General features: G+C 45.2%; 1 protein-coding gene across 5 annotated transcripts in view; it reads right to left on the minus strand.

Moving 5' to 3' along the window:
• The window catches only part of FGFRL1 (fibroblast growth factor receptor like 1), a 176,917-nt gene that overhangs the window by 78,693 nt on the left and 75,387 nt on the right, over nucleotides 1–22,837 (minus strand). For all 5 annotated transcript variants that reach the window (XM_083440798.1, XM_083440799.1, XM_083440797.1 and 2 more), the window contains exon 3: nucleotides 10,256–10,528. In XM_083440798.1, the coding sequence (XP_083296924.1) occupies nucleotides 10,256–10,528 (273 nt within the window). The remainder of the gene's footprint in view (nucleotides 1–10,255; nucleotides 10,529–22,837) is intronic.

The following is a 22,837-nucleotide window of genomic DNA, read 5'->3' on the forward strand; positions in this document are numbered from 1 at the left end:
GCATTGATGTAACAGCCACCACCACACACACTCCAAATCATCTGCAAGGAATTGTGGGTTAAACATATCCAGATGTCTTCAAGGGTTTTAATTGACACTGGCAGTAATTCTGGTTTGCATTTGTGTACCACAGGACAGAGTACGCTGGTGAAACTGTATATGCATACGTATGTGTATGAATTTCATGCTTATAGCCATGGAAAAAGTATCTTTTCATTTCCTTTAAATTGCAAACAGGTGTTGTCACCTTCTGAACTTAACTCCTATGTTACAACTTCACGGGGCGAGGAGGAGAAGGGAGGAGAGGTCTGCTTCTAAACTGAGGGTCTTTTGTTGGCCAGTTCATGGCATATTGATAAACCCAACAGTTGAACAAGGTTGGAAATCAAATGAAACCAAAAAAAAAACTTTTTTTGGGGGGGAGGGGGAATCTCGTTAAAGAAAAGAAGGGGAAAGAAGAACATAACTATTAATTTAACATTGGGGCAGGCAGTGAAAGTTGACATGAGGAACGGCTAAGGGAGCTGGGCATGTTTAGCCTGGAGAAGAGGAGGTTAAGGGGTGATATGATAGCCATGTTCAAAGGATGTCACATAGAGGAGGGAGAAAGGTTGTTTTCTGCTGCTCCAGAGAAGCGGACACGGAGCAATGGATCCAAACTACAAGAAAGAAGATTCCACCTAAACATTAGGAAGAACTTCCTGACGGTAAGAGCTGTTCGACAGTGGAATTTGCTGCCAAGGAGAGTGGTGGAATCTCCTTCTTTGGAGGTCTTTAAGCAGAGGCTTGACAACCATATGTCAGGAGTGCTCTGGTGATGTTTCCTGCTTGGCAGGGGGTTGGACTCGATGGCCCTTGTGGTCTCTTCCAACTCTATGATTCTATGATTCTATGACATTGGCCACGTTTGATCCCCACTTACGCTAAAGGAATCACGTCCTGCTCCAACCAGTTCCACCCATTCTCTTTTAAATACATCTCTACTAGGTGAGCAGGCTGTAACAGGTAACAGATGCTGGATGCCATGAAGGATGACAAGAATGGGAGAAGGCAGGTTTGATCCCACTGGGCATTATCCAAAATAATAATAATAATAATTTATTATTTATACCCCGCCCATCTGGCTGAGTTTCCCCAGCCACTCTGGGCGGCTCCCAATCAAGTATTAAAAACAATACAGCGTTAAATATTATAAACTTCCCTGAACAGGGCTGCCTTCAGATGTCTTTTAAAAATAGGATAGCTACTTATTTCCTTCACATCTGAAGGGAGGGTGTTCCACAGGGTGGGCACCACTACCAAGAAGGCCCTCTGTCTGGTTCCCTGTAACCTTACTTCTCGCAATGAGGGAACCGCCAGAAGGCCCTCAGCGCTGGACTTCAGTTTCCGGGCTGAATGATGAGGGTGGAGACGCTCCTTCAGGTATACAGGACCGAGGCCGTTTAGGGCTTTAAAGGTCAACACCAATACTTTGAATTGTGCTCGGAAACGTACAAAAGGACACCCTCTGACACAAGTCCCATTTAAATTAATGGGCGCTACACAAGAAAACCACTATACACTAGGGCAGTTCCCATTACAAGCAGTATCCTGTTTATGTGTGTTCAATACGTGTGTGACCATCTATACGTGCATCACGTCGAACCCAGAAGTGACCTGGAAACATCATAAGGATGTCACTGAAACGTCACTAAAAAGGGCAGAATGGGGGCAGAGAAGGTGTTTGCAGGTTTTTTTCAATGGTTTTCCATTATACCCCATTTCACCAACGGACGGAATAAAAAACAAAGGGGCTGCCTGTAATATCCCAGTGTATTGTGCACCATCTTTATTAATGGGTGGAAAGTCATCATGTGGACATTCCAACTCAGGCACCATACTAAAGGTAAAGGTAAAGGACCCCTGACAGTTAAGTCCAGTCACAGACTCTGGGGTTGCGGCACTCATTTCGCTTTACAGGCCGAGGGAGCTGGCGTTTGTCCACAGAAAGTTTTCCCGTGTCATGTAGCCAGCATGACTAAGCCGCTTCTGGCGCAAGGGAACAGCGAAACCAGAGCAGCACACAGAAACACTGTTTACCTTCCCGCTGGAGCGGTACCTATTTATCTACTTGCATTTTTTCGGTGTGCTTTCAAACTGCTAGTTTGGCAGGAGCTGGGAATGACAGCAAGGATCTTGGTGCTGTGGGGACCGACAGCAGGGATCTTGGTGCTGTGGGGAGGCAGATTTCCTTCAGAATGGAGAGGTTTGATCTTCTTGCAGTCCATGGGACTCTCAAGAGTCTCCGCCAGCACCATAATTCAAAAGCATCAATTCTTCAGCAATCAGCCTTCTTTATGGTGCAGCTCTCACTTCCATACATCACTACTGGGAAAACCACCATACTACCTTGGGCTAATCCTGAATCTAGTTACTAATATTGGGGGTACCAGTGAGTGACGAAGGGCTGTAGCAGCCAATGTGAGCATTGCTGACCTGATTTCCCAAAGCCATGTGTCATTGTCAGGTACATAGGCAGCCCTGTTCAGGGAAGTTTTTAATGTATGACATTTTAGTGTATTCTTTGACTTTGTTGGAAGCCGCCCAGAGTGGCTGGGGAAACCCAGCCAGATGGGCGGGGTACAAATAATAAATTATTATTGTTGTTGTTGTTGTTGTTGTTTGTTGTTGTTGTTGTTGTTCTTCTTCTTCTTCTTCTTCTTCTTCTTCTTCTTCTTCTTATTATTATTATTACACAGAGCATGCAGGGAAGACAGAAGGGATCTTAGTGCTGTGCGGAGGCAGATACTAATACTAATACTATCTTATCTGTAGTGGATGTACTAGTTGGCAGGTGCTAGGAATGAGACGTACTTACAGCGCAAGCCTAAACACACCAGGGTTTGGAATGACATGAGAAAGGCAGAGGTAGGAAGATGGAGAAAAACACTGTTAAGTACCCGTCCTGAGAAAGGTATAATTGAACAGAATCAGTCTCCTGAGCTTTGCCATGAACTACGGGTGTACAACTGCGTCTGAGTCAGAAGTTTCTGACAGCAACTAAAGGAACAGGTGGTGGGCCCTTTGCAGACAGATGGAGAATACTTTTATGTGCCCTCACCATTTTTTTTTTAAAGGGGGGAATCCACTTCACATTTCCAAAAATAGAAAAAAGGTTTTTCTTTGGGAACGCTTCCTGCAAGGGTCTTGACTAATCTGAAGTAAACAACAAACACAGCTGGGTGATGGGGAGAAGAGGCCTAGGTGAAGGTTCTAGCTGGACTGAAGCAGAATCTGCAGAGCTGCGACTGAGCTTGGGAAGGGGAGTGTGGAGGTCTGAACAAAGGGGTGACTGAGAAGTGTTCAGTTACAGGAAAGAGAGTTCTGATGGGCATTAGGTCTAACGACTCAACAAGTGAACTCATTGACAGAACTGGATGAGAAAGTGACATAAAATGACAAAGGACCATTTTCCTTCCACAGAGGAGCAGGGAGGTCATGAAAGGGTCTCTGAACAACCAGAACTCATGGCCAGGTGACGGAAGAGTCCCTCGTGGGAAAGGGTGGTGACATTTCCCAGAATACGGAAATTTAGAGTTGATTAAATTATGAGTGGGACGCGGGTGGCGCAGTGGGTAAAACCTCAGCGCCTAGGACTTGCCGATCGCATGGTCGGCGGTTCAAATCCCCGCGGCGGGGTGCGCTCCCGTTGCTCGGTCCCAGCTCCTGCCAACCTAGCAGTTCGAAAGCACCCCTGGGTGCAAGTAGATAAATAGGTACTGCTTTATAGCGGGAAGGTAAACGGCGTTCCGTGTGCTGCTCTGGTGCCGGTTCGCCGGAGCAGCTTCGTCACGCTGGCCACGTGACCCGGAAGTGTCTGCAGACAGCGCTGGCTCCCGGCCTCTAGAGTCAGATGAGCGCACAACCCTAGAGTCTGTCAAGACAGGCCCGTACGGGCAGGGGTACCTTTCTAAATTATGAGTGGAAGATGCTTGCTAGAGGAAGCCCTTTTTGTTTCGTTCCCCAAAGTTAATTAATAGTTTAACAGAGCCATCAGCTTGCCACAGACATGGCAAAAGTCACAGGGACTAATCAAGACAACAAGATGGTTCATGGCTGCTGCTATGGGTAGGGTAAAGGTAAAGGGACCCTGACCATTAGGTCCAGTCATGACCAACTCTGGGGTTGCGGCACTCATCTTGCTTTATTGGCCGAGGGAGCCAGCGTACAGCTTCTGGGTCGTGTGGCCAGCATGACTAAGCCGCTTCTGGCAAACCAGAGCAGTCCATGGAAATGCCATTTACCTTCCCGCCAGAGTGGTACCTATTTATCTACTTGCACTTTGACATGCTTTCGAACTGCTAGGTAGGCAGGAGCAGGGACCGAGCAACAGGAGCTCACCCCATCGCGGGGATTCAAACCGCCAACATTCTGATCGGCAAGTCCTAGGCTCAGTGGTTTAACCCACAGCGCCACCCGCGTCCTGCTGCTATGGGAGGTTGGCCTAAACCACTATAGCTTGCTCTGATTCCTTTGCAATGCCACCATGTTCATTTCCTAGAAGAAAGCCAAAACAGACACATCGTTTGAGGGCGTATGTAGATTGCCATCTGAACAAGTGTCTTGGTAACACGAATTACAGTTACCTATTATGTCTGAATTAGGAAACTAGAGTTGATGTCTTCCAAACAAGCTAGGATATAAAGCCATGATTTAAAGTTGCTTAATATCCTGGCTTGTTCAGAAGCTGTTAACCAGAGATTCTCAGTTCATTCAGACATAACAGGAAATGATAATATTCTGGCTTGAGTGTTGGGAAGAATGAAGGAGCATGAGGCTTGTTCAAACCTTGCTTTATTAAGCTGCAATATAAGCTGCCTGAATGTGGCCAATGCATTAGAAACGAAGTAGCAGCTCTGCGATTTTTGTTAAAACTGTAGTTTTATTCTTTTTCACACACACAAAGTGAACTATTTACAACCACCGGGAGGAATTTCAACACAGAACTGCTGCCAAAACACTGAAAGAAAGCAACCCCAGCAAGTAGAATTATGTATTTCCATAGGTTCTCAATAGTAAAAGGGCTCGTCATCCCAGAATGTCCTTCTACAAAGATCCATGTGCACCAGGTATCTACCTCATGCTCTGCAACCCTAGCATATTGAACAAAGCTGGCCCATATGTCACAAAAGCTGTCTATCCAGTGGCGTAGCGTGGGGGGTGCAGGGGGGGCCGGCCGCACCGGGCGCAACATCTGGGGTTAGGGTTAGGGGGCGCAAATCCATGGGTTAGGGGGCGCAAATTACTTGCCTTGCCCCGGGTGCTGACAACCCACGCTACGCCACTGTGTCTATCTACCCTCCATTTATCCACGTATGTTTTGTTAACTGTTGCTTCAGTGCCACCTGCAATAACGGTTGATGCCAGTCCTCTTAGAAAGTGTAGACCTAGCCCCGTCCAGTGCTGGGTGACCATAAGATGAGCTGCTACCACAAGGAAAGTCAGAAATTCTTTATAATGGATATATGTTGCTTCCCTCTCAAACAGAGATAATGCTGATCCAAGGCCAACCCAAGAATTTTTCCTGACTAAGATAAAAGCAGCAAATGCTCCCCCCCCCACACACACCACCCCCAAAATGTACCCAAAGCCAGTCAAGTTATTGTGGAACCTGCGGCAGAAAATCCTACATGCACCTCTCCACCACCCCAGGCAATTAAAATACAAGAACAATAAAATAAATAGCCATCAAAACATTGCTCTTTCATGGCACCTAAAGCCAGCTGTTTCACTCTGCTAAAGGTATATTCATTGACCAGTATCAGAGAGTTTCATTCTTACCTATTTTTGTTTGCTTTTTAATTTGTTCTGAAGTCTCAACATTTTTGTTCCATTGCTTCTGGACAAATAGTAAGGGCCAAAACTGAAGCAAATCCATGCAGATAAATGTTTGCTTAGAAGCCAGCAGTGTAAACAGAGATGTCAGATGCCACCTACATTTCTCATTTCATGTGCTTCCACAGCTTTTTAATGCTAAAAATGATGCTTTGAGATACCAATCAATGAGATTACCAGAGACCTGTCATACAGACCATCTTTTATGCACACAGAAGACATTTCGGGCTCTAACTATGTCAGGAAACATACTGAATAAACAAAAAATGGCGGCCAAAGTATCTCTCTGTGGGTATATATGCTGAATCTTGTTTTTTTTAAAATAGATTCTTATTACAAATTTTAATATATATGCCAAAGTATCAAAGATTGTACTTCATAGAACTTGTAAAATACAATCAAGCAATAGCCAGTTTAGCCAGAAAAGGCTTTTTTGAAGGTAATGCTGTGTACAGTACACATTGTACTATTGCCTTCAAGAGCTACACTTTTGGTAAAATAAGAGCTCTAATAAACAACATTCCCCATCAGAGTATTTAAACAGTTAGGTGCTTTTGTGGACGATATCCTCAACTGCACTCTGCAAATGAAATACACCTACACATGAATTCGCAAACTGTGGCTCTTAAGAACGACACATGCCCTGTGGATGACTTAGGATAAGGCAATGCGTGTCTTGAGTGAAGGCACTTTTGCAATCTGCAGACAATAACTAAAAAACAACAACCCAAGCATCACTTAACATATTACTGCAGAAAGAGGCAAAATTCCTTCAGGCTCCTGAAAGTGGTTGCATTCTCTGAACAGAAACTACTTTTGTAAGATAGTACCTGCATGGGCTCTTTTAAGCGATTAAAGCGCTACGTATTGGGGCCTCAGCTTACTTTTAATACTTATATGTAGTTGCTGAATGACCAGTGGTATTAAAAAAAAGAAAATAAATAAGCATTCAGTGGCAGCTGAAGAGAAGAGCTTCGTGCAAGATTTTTATGCAGAAGCTGCACAAAATATACAGCACCATTGTTTTTCTGAACTACAGAAGACTCTCTAGCAGGGGTTGCCAATTGGGGGTTCATTGATCCTAAGGAATCCATGTAGGACAGGCATGTCTAAGGTCCGTTTTCCGGCCCCTGCAACAGTTTATTTCCTGTGTTCAGTGGCGTAGCGTGGGGGGTGCAGGGGGGCCGGCCGCACCGGGCGCAACATCTGGGGGGGACGCGCTTGCACTCGCAGCTCTCTGCCCCTACCTGGCTCACTCACTCTCTCTCACTGCAGTGCTGGCTGTGCAAATCCGATCCGAGCCGCCGGGTCGCCGCCCACTGTGGAGGGGAGGGTGCCAGGCGTGTGGTGCGGTGCGGAGAGAGAGCGAGGGACTATCTGGGGGAGGGACAGTGCAGCGGAGGGGGCGCAAATTACTTGCCTTGCCCCGGGTTAGGGGGCGCAAATTACTTGCCTTGCCCCGGGTGCTGACAACCCACGCTACGCCACTGCCTGTGTTGGTCCTTTGATTGGCCCTCATGACCCTTCACTTCATCAAATCTGGCCCTCTTTGAAAAAAGCTTGGACACCACTGATGTAGGGGGTCCGGGGCACCATTCACATACCAAAAACTACAACAAAGGTATCAAAAATTTTCAAAAATAGGGGGTCCATGGCTTGCCTTTTGAAAAACAGGGGGGGGGGGGCGCTGTATATAGCTAATTGGGAACCACTGCTCTAACTCTTGTACTTAATCATTGGAATGTGAATTTGGATTAAAAGCTGTCTCTTCGCTGTAATTAGCACCCAAAACCTTGTGGTAAGCCACAAAACCTTTCAAGCTCAGCTATGGGAGGAAACTGTACATTCTACTTAACACTGGTTTTTGGTTTAGCTTACAGGTTTGCTTGGTTTTTTTTTTTTTTATTTTTTCCAGAGGTAAAGAAGAAAAGGATCCTTGGATTGTAAGGCCCTGAGATGAGATGGCAGCAGAAACTAGGTAAAAACAGAAGAATGGAATATAAGCATTGCCAGTTCTCGTAAGAAGGCTAATTCAGTTAGAAACGTTAGAAATATTCAGGTGTTTTAAAAAGCCTGGAGGAAGTTGGATGAGAGAATTTGTCACAAGTTCTCATGTGAGAGGATGGGTGCTTTGTTGAGAATAAAGGAGATGTACACCGGTACCTCGGTTTACAAACTTAATCCATTCTGGAAGTCCATTCTTAAACCAAAACCGTTCTTAAATCAAGGCGCGCTTTCCCTAATGAGGCCTCTTGCATCCGATGCCCTTCCACTGTTCGGATTACATTCTTAGATCAAGGTAAAGTTCTCAAACCGGGACACCATTTCTGGTTTTACAGAGTTTGTAAGCCGAATCGTTCTTAAACCGGACTGTTCTTAAACCCGAGGAACCAATGTAATAGAAACAGATCTGCATCCTGAGATCCAAAAGAAATGGATTTATTTCCCATCTATTCTACAGAATCCTAGGGTTTCTGAAATAGGGGTTGGTCCTGGTTCTCACATCACCATATATAAAAATACATATATAGAACTTCACACAAAATGAGTAGCTTTCAAAAAAGAGCTTTTTCCCTAACACCCAGCCTTTGCCACATGTACTTTAAATGTGGAGTCAAGTGAAAGTTTTGAAAGAGCCAGACAGTCACCCCCTTGTGCTCGCTTGGAACCCCTGACAGAAAATATAAACAGAGTTTAAATAGAAACAGCATTAGTGAGCCACAAATATGAGGCACCAGGAGGAATAGTACTTTCAAACAGAAACCATCCAAGTGAGTGGTAGCTATTGTACAAACGAGAAACACGTTCTAAAACACTGAAGAGATGCTATTTTTAGCAAGTATTACCTCAGACAGAAGCAAATTACCTTGTAGCAAGTATATCAGTACCTAAACCCATCAGTCTCCAGTGACATAGTATTAGGTGCCATTTTCAGATGAATATTATAAATCATCATAATATACAAACTGCCATCACTGTGCATGGCCTGTTAGGGAGTAAATTAAGCAAGCTTTAATAATAATAATAATAATAATAATTTATTTGTACCCCGCCCATCTGGCTGGGTTTCCCCAGCCACTCTGGGCGGCTTCCAACAAAGATGAAAAATACACTAAAATGTCACATATTAAAAACTTCCCTGAACAGGGCTGCCTTCAGATGTCTTCTGAATGTCAGGTAGTTGTTTATCGCTTTGACATCTGATGGGAAGGCGTTCCACAGGGCGGGTGCCACTACCAAGAAGGCCCTCTGCCTGGTTCCCTGTAACTTGGCCTCTTGCAGTGAGGGAACCGCCAGAAGGCCCTTGGTGCTGGACCTCAGTGTCCGGGCTGAACGATGGGGGTGGAGACTCTCCTTCAGGTATACAGGACTGAGGCCGTTTAGGGCTTTAAAGGTCAGCACCAACACTTTGAATTGTGCTCGGAAACGTACTGGGAGCCTTGATCAGCTTTGATCAGTTTGAATCAGCTCTCTCCTGGATGATCAAACCTATGCTCTCCCCAAGGGGATGATTTCTGAAACAGAGCTAAAGAATCTGTTTTCCAGAAGAAAGGCAGGTTACGAAGTGAAAAGCTATTTTGCAAAGATGAGGAGAAAAAGAAAAGACTACAAAGAAGGCTTTATTCCGTTCAGTGAATAGTTACCCACCTCCACCACCCCAATCCGATTCCAGCTAACCTAACCTGGATCTGGTCCCAAATTAATTTGGGGGGCAGAGCTGGTCTATTCAAACCCTGCCACTCTGTGTCCTCCTATGTGGCTGTAGACCGCCTATTTCTTCATTCAGAATATTATGGTGAAATGCACAGGCTGAATAGATTCTCCCCACCCCGTATTTTTAAGCCACCAGTAAAACTTTATAATATATGTAGCTCAGTTGGTAGAGCATGAGACTCATGGGTTCAAACCCCACATTGGGCAAAAGATTCCTTCATCGCAGGAGATGACCCTCGCGGTCCCTATCCAACTCTACAATTCTATGACTCTATGAGTTATGGCACCTGCCGCTATTCTTGACAATAATGGTAGCATACTGCCTTGCTACCCAAGGTGAAACATGGGTTTGAAGAAAGGGTTGTTTTGAGAACAATTATGTTCCAGCAGCAACCACAAAGGCTAGTGTGACCTCCCCTTATCACTCAACCTTTCCTGTGTGGAACTCGCTGTGATCAGCTATTATTGCATCACTGCCGTCTGTTTGCAACCTTTGGCACAAGGCTAGCTAATCTTATCTTGAAGCTGCTGGCTGCAACACAGGGACATGCAGCGCCGCAAACACTTGTAAATATTGGGACAGACTAGTTTAACTAGAGGCTGGTAGATTATTTACAGAGCAGATTTGCAGCCCTCAAAGGCTCTGAAGAGCACTCTTGGTACTCACCAATCACAATCAGGGTGTAGTTCACATTCATGCTGCCAAAACCATTGGTGGCTTTGCAGATGTATGTCCCGGCATCCTCGCTTTCCACTTCTTTGATTTTCAACCCTTGTTGGAGGACCCTGAACCGCGTCCAACCACTGTGGATGGTTCTTCCATCCTTCATCCACATAGTGAGGGGTGGGGGGTCACCCTCCACGGGGCAAGGGAGCTTGATGGTTCTTCCTAATCTCACAGATTGCCGATGGATGACTTTATCAGAAATTCTGGGTGGGCCTAAGCAAGGGAAGAAAGAAAGAAAAGTAACATGTTTAATTTCCTTGATTAAAGTTTGAGACACTGTCAAAGAATACGACACTTTATATGGATTGTATAACAATAGTCTTTTGGGGGGGGGGGGTGAAACATGAGGTGCCAGTACTCACATCTTGATAAATTGTAAAATTCTTCTCCCACCAATCTTTCCGCCCTGTGCCCCCTCCCATTTCTCTGCTGAATTTGTGGTAATCATTAAAAAATGAATATAAAATCAATTTGTAAACATTTTCTAGATGCTTATTAAAAAAAACCTGGAAGGAAAGCGGGATACAAATGTAATAATAAAGCAATTTAATTAATAACACGCAGCAAATAGCTAGACAAAGTTATAAATGACAAATCTGAAAACCAAAATTAGTAACAACATTGGCAGTTAAAATGAAACATTCTAGCCTCTTGCCTAACATACTAGCTTTCTGCACGCAAAGAGCTGCTGGTGTGTGAGAGCATTCAAAGAAATAATTTTCCCAACTTGCACCCTAAGGTGATACAGTCCTAGGTCTACTGTCCCACTTGCCTTTTCTGAATAAATGAATTTTCTCTCATTGAAGAGAAGCAAGAATCTAGTACTCAACCAGATAGTTATGAAGCAAGTCCATTGTGCTATGTGATGTTAAATATTAGGACACCATGGAACAAGTACAGGGAAAAACTGAGCACAGACCCAATGTTATATTCCAAAGGTTTTGGAGTGCTCAGCTAAACTCTCTCTACCACCCTTGAAAGGACTTGAAGTTCAGTTTTGTAATGCGTTTATCTTGGCATTTGCAATTTTAACAGCAACATGTTCCCAATCATATTTCCAAACAAAATAAAATGAGATGTCTTCCAGTAATTCATAGATTCTGCACTCTCATACGCAGGTGTCCAGGACCCAGTACTTCAGACAGCTGATGCTTTCACTCCAGTACCCTATATGCCAGGGTTTCAAACATGCGCCCTTGGTTATGAATACAAAGAATAATAGAATTGTAGAGTTGGAAGGGACACTGAGAATCATCTCGTCCAACCCATTGCAATGCAACTGACCCATATGGGAAATGAACCTGCAACCTTCATGTTATCAGCACCACCAACTGAGCTATTCAGGCTGAGTATATGAGCCTCTTGGGCTTTTACCGATCAGAAGGTCGGCGGTTCGAATCCCTGCAATGGGGTGAGCTCCCGTTGCTCGGTCCCAGCTCCTGCCAACCTAGCAGTTCGAAAGCACACCCTAAAAAAAGTGCAAGTACAGTGGTACCTCGGGTTACATACGCTTCTGATTACATACGCTTCAGGTTACAGACTCCGCTAACCCAGAAATAGTGCTTCAGGTTAAGAACTTTGCTTCAGGATGAGAACAGAAATCGCATGGTGGCGGTGCAGCAGCAGCAGGAGGCCCCATTAGCTAAAGTGGTGCTTCAGGTTAAGAACAGGTTCAGGTTAAGAACAGACCTCCGGAACGAATTAAGTACTTGTACCACTGTACTACTAAAGGGGAAGGCGCCCGTATCTGAATGTAAGGAGATGCCTCAAAATGCTCTTTTCTTTCATTTTCCATTGGCCTTGCTTCAGGATGAGAACAGAAATCGCATGGCGGCGGTGCGGCAGCAGCAGGAGGCCCCATTAGCTAAAGTGGTGCTTCAGGTTAAGAACAGTTTCAGGTTAAGAACGGACCGAATTTAGTATGTAACCAGAGGTACCACTGTAAATAAATAGGCACCGCTCCAGCGGGAAGGTAAACGGCGTTTCCATGTGCTGCTCTGGTTTCGCCAGAAGTGGCTTATGCTAGCCACATGACCCGGAAAAACTGCCTGCGGACAAACGTCGGCTCCCTCGGCCAGTAAAGCGAGATGAGCACCACAACCCCAGAGTCACTCGTGACTGGACTTAACTGTCAGGGGTCCTTTACCTTTTTATATACACAGCACATATATAAACCAACATCACCAGTGGATATGCTATTTTCAAAACCCAAGGTCCGGAACAGCAAATTACCACAGGGATGTTGGCCTGCGCTCCGATTAGCACAGGGGAAAAAAAATATCAGTAGATTTGGGGACAGCAGCATTTTAGTTTACTGCAAAACACCAAAAAGGGTCACAGGCAGCAAAAGTGCCAAAGTAAAATGCATGCATTAATTTCGTATGCATCACCCTTCCCAAAAAAAACGTACAGCTGGATAAAGAGATGGATTCGGCAGAGAATATTTCAGTAGCCATATAAGGAGTGGAGACTGATGAGCTACAATCGAGGCCTAAGCGCAAAGAGGAAAACTCAAATGCAAATGACAGGAGGCAGAAAGGACAGTGAGATCAGGGAAACAGAAGAGAAGTACTGACGGAAGAGTTCAAACTATTACCTAAAGGTAAAGGTAAAGGTACCCCTGCCCGTATGGGCCAGTCTTGACAGACTCTAGGGTTGTGCGCCCATCTCACTCAAGAGGCCGGGGGCCAGCACTGTCCGCAGACACTTTCCGGGTCACGTGGCCAGCGTGACAAAGCTGCATCTGGCGAGCCAGAGCCGCACATGGAAACGCCGTTTACCTTCCCGCTAGTAAGCGGTCCCTATTTATCTATTTGCACCCAGGGGTGCTTTCGAACTGCTAGGTTGGCAGACGCTGGGACCGAACAGCGGGAGTGCACCCCGCTGCGGGGATTCGAACCGCCGACCTTTCGATCGGCAAGCTCTAGGCACTGAGGCTTTAACCCACAGCGCCACCCGCGTCCCATTAAACTATTACCTATTCCAGGGCAAAAAGAACAGGAGCAAATGTCCTGTTGGTTCACAGAGACTTGAGAGTCTGTGGTGGATATTACCCGAGCGAGCAACCGCCTAGAAAACTCCCACAATGGTGAAAAAGTAGGAAATGATTTGATATGTGTGTGGAAAGCCCCACACGAAGTTCCTAACAGCACCAAAGGGATCGGGAGGGATACAGAGGGGCAGCAAGGGGACAGGATGGAGGAGATCGAAATGAGAGATGGATGGTGCTGTAGCAGATTGCCCTGGAATATCCCCGTGGTGGCCAGGCACACTGAATAACATTGTTCCTTGGAGTGATGGCTTGATAGAAATGTCTTATAAAATATTTTCAGGCGTGTTAGTCTGGGAGTGGGACCGGGTGGAGCGTGTCTTGTTTGACAATGGCTGACCAGCCTCTTCTGTCGACTCAGGGACCTAAGGACAGGGCTGCCAGAGGCTGTGCCTCAGTGGTGGGCAAAGTGTGCACAAATTTCAAGTTGCGCTGATTATTTTTTTTCAAAAATAGAGAGAAAACGTACAGAAAAATAATGAAAAGCCATTTTTGGGTATCCAATTGGTGAAAAATATGGCGCCGCAATAAAAGCCCAGCTGTATCTCCCTCTGAATCAATTTTAGCTGAGCTGCAGACAAATTTCCAATATCAGAAGTCAAACAAAAAAGTCATCTATTTAGGTACAAAATGTTATTAAAAACGCAAAAACTATTGATTATGCCAGATTAAGCAACAAACGATACCCTAAGAATCTAGAATGGTTTGGGTATTTTCAAATGACACTTGCTGTTCTGAAATATTTAAACGCAATCAGAATGGTAACAGAATTTGAAGAAACCCTATTTTTAAAGGAAAGAGCGGATTATCTAAGAATTTACCATTTGTTAGGCTGCCAGTCAGTATGCTTTTTACTATGTTTTTATCACTGATGCTTTGTGTTTGTAATGCCGTACACCGCCCTGAGATCTTTTGATAAAAGGGCGGCATATAAACTGAATTAACCACAACAGCAATGTGAATTCATAAGGGCATTTGTAGTGTATAAATCAGTTATGATAACTTTTGTTTAAGTACTTCAGATCACACACACACACACACAGAGAGAGAGAGAGAGAGAGAAATGTGCTGATGTAATTCCCTTGCCTAGAACTACAAGCAACTGGAATCCCCATTCTGTTTGGTTATAAAAAGAGATCAGGGATCCTCCACCTGTCTCACTGAGCAGCTGAGTTATCTTCAGTTTAGATCCCAGGGCAGAGGCTCTTTTATCAGATACCATTGGGGGTTGGGGGGGTGGACTTCTGGCTGCTACCCTGTTAAAACCTTAAAAATATACAGTTGTCTTTCCCCTTCACTCCCTTCCCCCTACGTTGCCTCGGCAAGTAGACTCATTTCTTAGTGACAATATAAATTTAGAAAGCATTCATAACCGTCAGGGAGGGTTGATTTTAATTAAGTCATGGTTTAAATCACCAAGGAAAAAATTCTAATTGGAACCACTGACCTCCTGCCCCTCTCATATTTTATTTTTGTTGGGTGGGGTGTTACTGTCTGAGAGTACAAATTACCATTTTGTATTTGTTGTGATGGAGGATGTAGGTGCGCCTGCCTGTTGTTTTGCCATCGCCACTTGTTTTTCTTCTGGGAAACTAATGTTTTGTGATACCCGCGGCAAGTTTCTTAAGATTTCAAAATGTGCGGCAGGCCCAAAAAGATTGAAGGCCTCTGATATAACCATCAAAATACACTATCTGAAGAAGTGTGCATGCACACGAAAGCTTATACCCAGAACAAACTTAGTTGGTCTCTAAGGTGCTACTGAACAATTTATTTTATTTCTATATTTCATCAAAATACAGTGATTCGTGAGCAGATAACACCCCTTGCTCTGAGGATTATCTTGCACTGACACTGCAGAAACTCCAGGGTCCAGTTAAAAGCCTCTCTCTCGCTTTCTGCAGTTCTTTGTAATTAAGATGTTGGGCTGATTAGTAGTAGTTTACAGATGGCTGGTTGGTTTTGTTTTGTGCAGTTTTAATTATTTGTCTTATCTGCTTCGTTATTGAAAGCCATGCTGGAGTTGTAAGGTAAAAGCTACAGTACAAGTTTAATTATTTAGTTGCATAGTTAATTAATGTTTTGTCTATTATAATATGCCAGATGTACTCTGGAAGCTAGCGGCAGATAGTAAACATGTCATCGAAATCAAACCAATTTCTACTACCCAGAAGAATGTTGACGTGCGATTTCTTATGTTCACATTTTAAACAATATTTTTACCATTTTAGAATCTAGTACGTGTTACAATGCTTTTATAGAAAACCTGTTATTGCCTCGCAATTTAGGTCTGTGCAAACAGAAAGCAAGCTATTTTTTTGTTTGTTTGTTTCAATCACGAATTATTCTTGCTTCTCTCCATACAGCTAAACTCTGAGAAGGGGCTTTTGTTTGGAGGGCAAAGACCAAATGGCTTTGGAAAAAGAGGTTAGCCCTTACTATCTAGGATAGCCCAGAAAATGGCAATTAATTAGTTATCAAGAGTATCTAACCATGAATAGTTTTGAGAACTGAGTATGTTGCAAAACATAAAAAGGTAAAGGGACCCCTGACCGTTAGGTCCAGTCGCGGACGACTCTGGGGTTGCGCGCTCATCAGCTTCCGGGTCATGTGGCCAGCATGACTAAGCCGCTTCTGGTGAAACCAAAGCAGCGCATGGAAACGCCGTTGACCTTCCTGCCAGAGTGGTACCTATTTATCTACTTACACTTTGACGTGCTTTCAAACTGCTGGGTGGGCAGGAGCTGGGACCAAACAGCAGGAGCTAACCCCATCGCGGGGATTCAGACAGCCAACCTTCTGATCGGCAAGCCCTAGGCTCTGTGGTTTAGACCACAGCGCCACCCTTCTTAATTTACAGAGTAGATAAGAAACAAAAGCAAGAGATTGTCCAGGCGGGCTTAGTGGAGCATGTGCAGAGATATAGGGCGGTCCCTGCTGTTCTGCCCATGGAAAAGGCTGACTATGGATAAAAGGAGGAAGAGGAGTCACCACAATGCAGATGTGTGACGTCACATGCAAACACCTGCACGTAGTGTGTGCAATGTCACAGGCACTGCATGCAGGCATGTGCGTGTGACGTTGCATGTCCCCGTTGTGGCGGTGGGCACCCACAATCCTGAGGGCGAGATAGAGCCAACACATGCTGATTTGGACAGATGTTTCTGTGAAGCCATATGTCAGGCATGTCCAGCTCCCAAAAGACTGCAATCTACTCCCACTATAAAAAAAAACTGATTGCGATCTACCCATTGAATTGACCAAAGTTGTTGAGCTTTTTTCGGGGGAGGAAGACCCAAAGTTGTTGAGCTTTTCGCGATTAGCATGTTTAACATGCCTGCCATATGTGAATCAGCAGACCAGGTCCAAGGTCTCAGAACACAAGCACAACCATTTTAGGGACTCCACTCTGGCCCGTGGGCCAGATCTGGCCCAATCGCCTTCTAAATCCGGTCCACAGACAATTCGGGACTCAGCATGTTTTTGCATGAGTGGAATGTGTCCTTTTATTTAAAATGCATCTCTGGGTTATTTGCGGGGCATAGGAATTCATTTTCAAAATATAGTCTGCCCCCCCCCAAGGTCTGAGGGACAGTGGACCGGCCCCCTGCTGAAAAAGTTTGCTGACCCTTGCCTTAAAGGTAAAGGTACCCCTGCCCGTACGGGCCAGTCGTGTCCGACTCTAGGGTTGTGCGCTCATCTCACTTAAGAGGCCGGGGGCCAGTGCTGTCCGGAAACACTTCCGGGTCACGTGGCCAGCGTGACGAAGCTGCTCTGGCGAGCCAGCACCAGCGCAGCACACGGAAATGCCGTTTACCTTCCCGCTATAAAGCGGTACCTATTTATCTACTTGCACTTAGGGGTGCTTTCGAACTGCTAGGTGGGCAGGAGCTGGGACCAAAAGACGGGAGCTCACCCCGCCGCGGGGATTCAAACCGCCGACCATACGATTGGCAAGTCCTAGGCACTGAAGTTTTACCCACAGCGCCACCCGTGTCCCTGATCCTTGCCTTAGCCTCTTCTAAAACATCATGGACTTGGGTTTTTATTTTAAGATATAGGCATAATCTTTGTTTCAAGCTGCTTGACAAATTCAGATCTTGCTTTAAACTTGGCTGCTTACAAACAGAAACTAGCTTCGAGTTTAATTAAAAATACAACATCTGTAATCTTCCCCACTACCCGTCCTGCTCTCAGTTAACAAGAACTCACATGATCTCAACATATATTTTCTGTACAGAATTACAGATGTCATGCTGTCATTCAGTACGCAAGTATATACAAATCAGATTTATGATTCTTCAGGAAAAATCCTCAGATGTATGGCATTTTGACTGTGACTTGAACAGAATAATATAATGTAGTAACACCACTAAAACTGAAGGTTAAGTGCTTTCCCACACCACACATTCCAGAGTGTGCACAGACCTTTTATTGCTCAACTGAGGCAGACAGGCAGAAGGAAATTTTGCCAACAATTGTTTAGATTCAGCCTTGTTATTTTTGAGCTAAGGAGTAGTTATCTGGCTGGAGATTCACACAGGGCCTTGGCAGAATTGTTGAACCATGTCCTGGGAGACCATTTGGCCACAACAGAGTTCACAGTCGTCTTTATTAAAAACACTAAATATAATTGGGGGGGAGGGGAGGAAATTCCAAAAAGCGTCAACTAGCCTGGACAATTTCCCAAAATGGAAAAGTAAAATATATATTGGATCGTAACGTTTATTAAGCAGTTAAATAGTTTTTAGTAGCCCCCTGGGTCGCATTTATTTCATTATTTAATACCAAACATGTCGACTTTCTACAAAGATAAGATTTCTCTTTGAACTAACATTTGCAGCACAGAAACTCTGCTTCATTCATGAACCATGTGTGCAGTCCACATTTTCAGGTAGTACAGTGGTACCCCGCAAGACGAATGCCTCGGAAGACAAAAAACTCACTAGACGAAAGGGTTTTTCGTTTTCTGAGGTGCTTCGCAAGACGGATTTTCCTACGGGCTTGCTTCGCTAGACGAAACGGCCCTGCCTCTCCTGTCATGGCGACGGTCACTGCACGCACGCATGCTCGCTTCCCCGCTCCTCCGGCTCCCTCCCACCTTCCCGCTGACGGCTCCTCCGGCTCCCTCCGAACTTCCGGCTGATGGCCGACCTTCTGGCTACCTCGCGCCGCTGCCCACCACCCTTGCGCTCTCCTCTGAGAGAGCCATTGCCGCCAGCAGCCAGCGTTGCAGCCAGAGTCGCGCTCCTGAGCCCCGCCGCCCTCCAGCAGCCACATCGCGCGGTGGCCACAAGGCGCGGGTGAGTCCGAGGTACCGGCTGAGGCAGCTGCCCTGCTTCTCCCCGCCCCTCCCCGCCGTTGTTAGTGTTTAACTGCAGTGGTGCTTCGCAAGACGAAAAAAACTCACTCAACGAAAAAACTCGCGGAACGAATTAATTTCGTCTTGCGAGGCACCACTGTACAAGAAAAGATGAAGAAGGAAAGGTTCCTACACATAAAAATAACCAACGGACCACTGGTGGGGCAGGAGGCTGCAGGATGAACAAGAAATTAAGACACTTTGGTGAACATTTCAAGAAGTTTTAATGGATCAAAATGGTTAACATCGATGAACCAGCTAAACGTTGATCTACAAGTTCCATAGGTTTCCATGTCATCAGGAGGCATTCAGGGGGTGTTTTTGGTGAATGCTTCTGGATGAGAAAAGGAAGACTGGTTCCTTACATGTTGGCCAGCAACTAATGGCTTTTCCCACCTGCCTTGCCCCACCCTCCAACCATAGGGGCCTTCAAAAGAAGAGCTGTGAGGGGAGAGAAACTCTTGTTTGCCATCAGGGGGTGGTTTGTTTCACCAGCGCTTCCTTAACTTCAGCCCAAGGAACCTTCAGAAGGAATTTGCTGCCAAAGGCATTATGTGGATCTGTATTTTGATGAATAGAGTCATGGGGGTGGGGAGAGTGTGTGTATGAACTTCATAGTGCTTGGTTTAATGTTTGGTTGCTATTTTGCTAATATTAGGATGGATTTATAGATTAGAGATGCCGTGTTGATTTGTTAATCATATATGACTTTTGCTTTAATTGTGATGTTTAGCTTATTTTTTAGTTGTTGATTTTTTAACAGTGATTTACAGATTGTAATTGTTTCACTGATGCTGTATTTGTGATGTTCTATCGTCTTACTGTCATTTATTGTTTGTAAGCTGTTTTGGGATTCATTTGAATGAAAAGCGGAACAGAAATATTATCCATCAAATTAATCGGTCAACTGGACTTACCACATTTTGAACTCATTCTTACGCACCACCTGGCCCTTTTACTGTCACCTGTTGCTGTTAGCATATGCTAATGTGATTGTTGTAATATAGGAACATCACTATAGCATGGAGGTGAGGCATCTTATTGGTTCAGTTGGCCAGACCTTACCTTCCCCCACTCCACAAGACAACTCTGACAAGTGGACAAGACCACCCAGCTCTGATGTCATCATAACAACATCAGATAATTGACATCTATTGTCACAGAAGCATGCCAGTCAGTAATCACACGGTTCAAAGATGGAGCTAACTCCTTATTAGCAAAACCACAATCTCCACAGACTTGAGTGTCATGTCTAAAGAGCAGAGCAGCTCATTCCCACTGGTCTTCCTCCATGGAATTCAGTTGCCAAAACTGAAATTCCCTGCCTCCTCAGGGCCTTCTCCAAGCAATCAGAGACTGTGCTTGAGCAAAACCAAACTCCCTATCACCCTTTTCATGCCTCTTCTGGTTCTGGGAGCCAAAGAGGGAGGGGAGCTTATCACAGCAGGAGGGGGAGACACCCCTGACTCTTCACCAGCCAGATTCATCTCTGCCTCTTGACCTCCCTCCTCCCACTCGCCTGCTTCAGCTTCTGCCTCTGATTCTTGACTGCTCTCTGCCACAGACTCTCCCAGCTCACTAAACCCTGTTACCTCTTCAGCTTTCGACACCTCCTCTTCCCAGTCTTCTCCTTCTGACCACTCATTATTGTCCCACCACCACTCCCCAGGCTCTGTGCCTTCTTCCCTTGGTGGTTCCCCAGGTGGTTCCTCCCACCATTCCTCTGCACCCAACCACCCCATGACACATAGGGAGGGAGATACTGACCAAGCTGGATTGAACCCCTTGCACATTAGCCGATGCACATGGGGTGGTGGGCAGCAGTGGATGTCCAATCCTGCTTTCTTCAGGGCTTGGGTGAGTGAAAGAGTTCCCCATATGGAACTCTCCCCCACACCCAAAGAAAGCAGGGTTCAATTCTAGGTGCAGCAGCTTACATGCAGGGAGTTCAGTTCTGATTTCTGCAGGGATTGGCTGCATGAGCAGGCAAACCCCCCACATCTCTACCTGCTCCACACCTCATGTCACATTTAACCACAGGCGTGGGGCGGGTGGGTGTGGTTTGGGGGAAATGGCCTCGCAGGCCAAAGATTCCCTGCAATAGTGGCTGTTAACAATGGAATGCATTCAGCTGGCTTCCAATTCTTGTTGCGCTGAGCTGTACTTTCCGTAATGGGGATGACAAGAGGGTTTGTCCAGATAGCTGTCGTGCCTAGCTCTGAGCTGGTACTAGATACGGCATCCACAGAGGATGAACAAGACACTCCACAGGTCAAGGACTTGGCCAGCCAACTGGGTCCCCTGGAACCAGTGCTGAGGATATCACTGAAAGGCTCTTTGAGTTGAGATCTGCTGAAGAACATTTGAGAGCCACCAGAGGAGCCACAAGCTGCGGACCACTGAGCAACAACATAGCATGCATCTACCGACTCAGAGTGATTGCACAGCCCCCGAGTATGGGGCCACCTTGTAGGCTAACCAGGTCTCTCTCTTGAGCTTTCCAGCTGCTGAATATGACATCGAAGTGCTGGATCTTGGTCTTTTGCCTGATCCTGCTTCTGGATCACATTTTGGGCCTAGACTGATTCTCTGTACTTGACTTTGGGCTACACTGCGGCTGCAAACCTGTCCTTCTTGGTGACTATTTTGGCCAGTGGCTTACACCACCTAGAACTGGGACTCAAGCCACTGACAGGAGTGTGACAGCTGCAGTATCTGATCCACCACAGGTGTAATGTGAACAGAGAATCATCTCATTCTGCTCCACCTGGCACCTATTTTTCAGGTTAATCTTCTGGCTTTGTGCTAAAAAACCCTGGGGACAAATGATTATGCTTCATCTACAAGAGCCCAATATTTAGTAGAACAGCAGCTAAACTTCCCATAGGATGTAGTTGCCAGTTACTTCTGTATAACATACAGAAAATTACATGGGCAGAGGATGAATATGTAGTCTCTTCCCTGTGCTTTCCCCTTTTCCCCACCATGTTCAGTCCAAGAACTAAGATTGAGCAAAAGAGACCTTGCTTTCTTGAAATCCAGTTCCTCATCTTGGCTAGCGTGACACTAGAATTTGGACAAAGTTATAATGCTGGGCACCAACAGATAGACAAGACAACTATTGTATCTTGCATAAAACCCTTCCCTGTCATGTGCTAGATGAATTCAAGCAAGCGCTTTTCCTTCTCAGATACAACTGATCTAAGTTACCAATTCCATCAAACCTAGTAGAATTTCATCATGTCACTACACTGGCAGAAAATAAAATGGGACGTGCCTACCTGATGAATACGGAGATACAGGGAAACTGGAATACCATTTAGCATAGCTCAGTTACCTCACAGTCTAGTAATGCGAAATCCCTGGAGCTCCTTCTCAATGAGGTACAGGAAGTTTGTAGCAAAAAGCTTTCAAAAATTCATCTGGAAACCTTAGAAAGAGCTTCAAGTATGACTAAGTATATGAATATATACACATAATTTCATTTAGGCAAATAGGTTTATAAAAGCAAGTGAGCCTGCTTACATCAGCTACAAGAAACCTTTAACCAGATTATTGGAGGCTGAACAAAGATAAATTCATGTCGTAGCCAGGATTTATGCTGGGGGAAGGGACAGGCTTTATGTTGGAGTGGGCAGAACCTATGTTAAGTATTTTTATTGATTTACTTAATTTGGGCGGCAGCTGTGCCCTGCCTCCCTCCCCAGCTATGCCCATGGCTAAAATCCTAGCTTTGTCTTCATTAATACACAATTCCTAGCATTGTTTATTTGGTTGTTTCCACATTGGTTTAAACCATCATGACTCAGGATTGATTTTCTTGGGTCATTCTGGGTGTAATGGACAGAAAGGTGTTAATTTCGATAACAGCAGCTTTATTGGGCAGGCAAAGTCTGGACTTTCACTACGCATAAATGCAGCAAAAATTATCAACCCTGCAATAATGGATTTCCAGTATTGATAGCTTTGTGTTGGTTACAAAAATGCTAGAAAACTGATAATGCTTATAAAAATAAAACACCTTCGCAGTTCTTCATTTCCCTTACATCATTCTTCTGCAATACCTGGAGCGTTGTAATTCAATTCATTAAGACAAGGGTGCTGGGGGAAA

The sequence above is a fragment of the Podarcis tiliguerta genome, assembly GCF_965153285.1.
Source record: "Podarcis tiliguerta genome assembly, chromosome: 5".
Classification (NCBI taxonomy): Eukaryota; Metazoa; Chordata; class Lepidosauria; order Squamata; family Lacertidae; genus Podarcis; species Podarcis tiliguerta.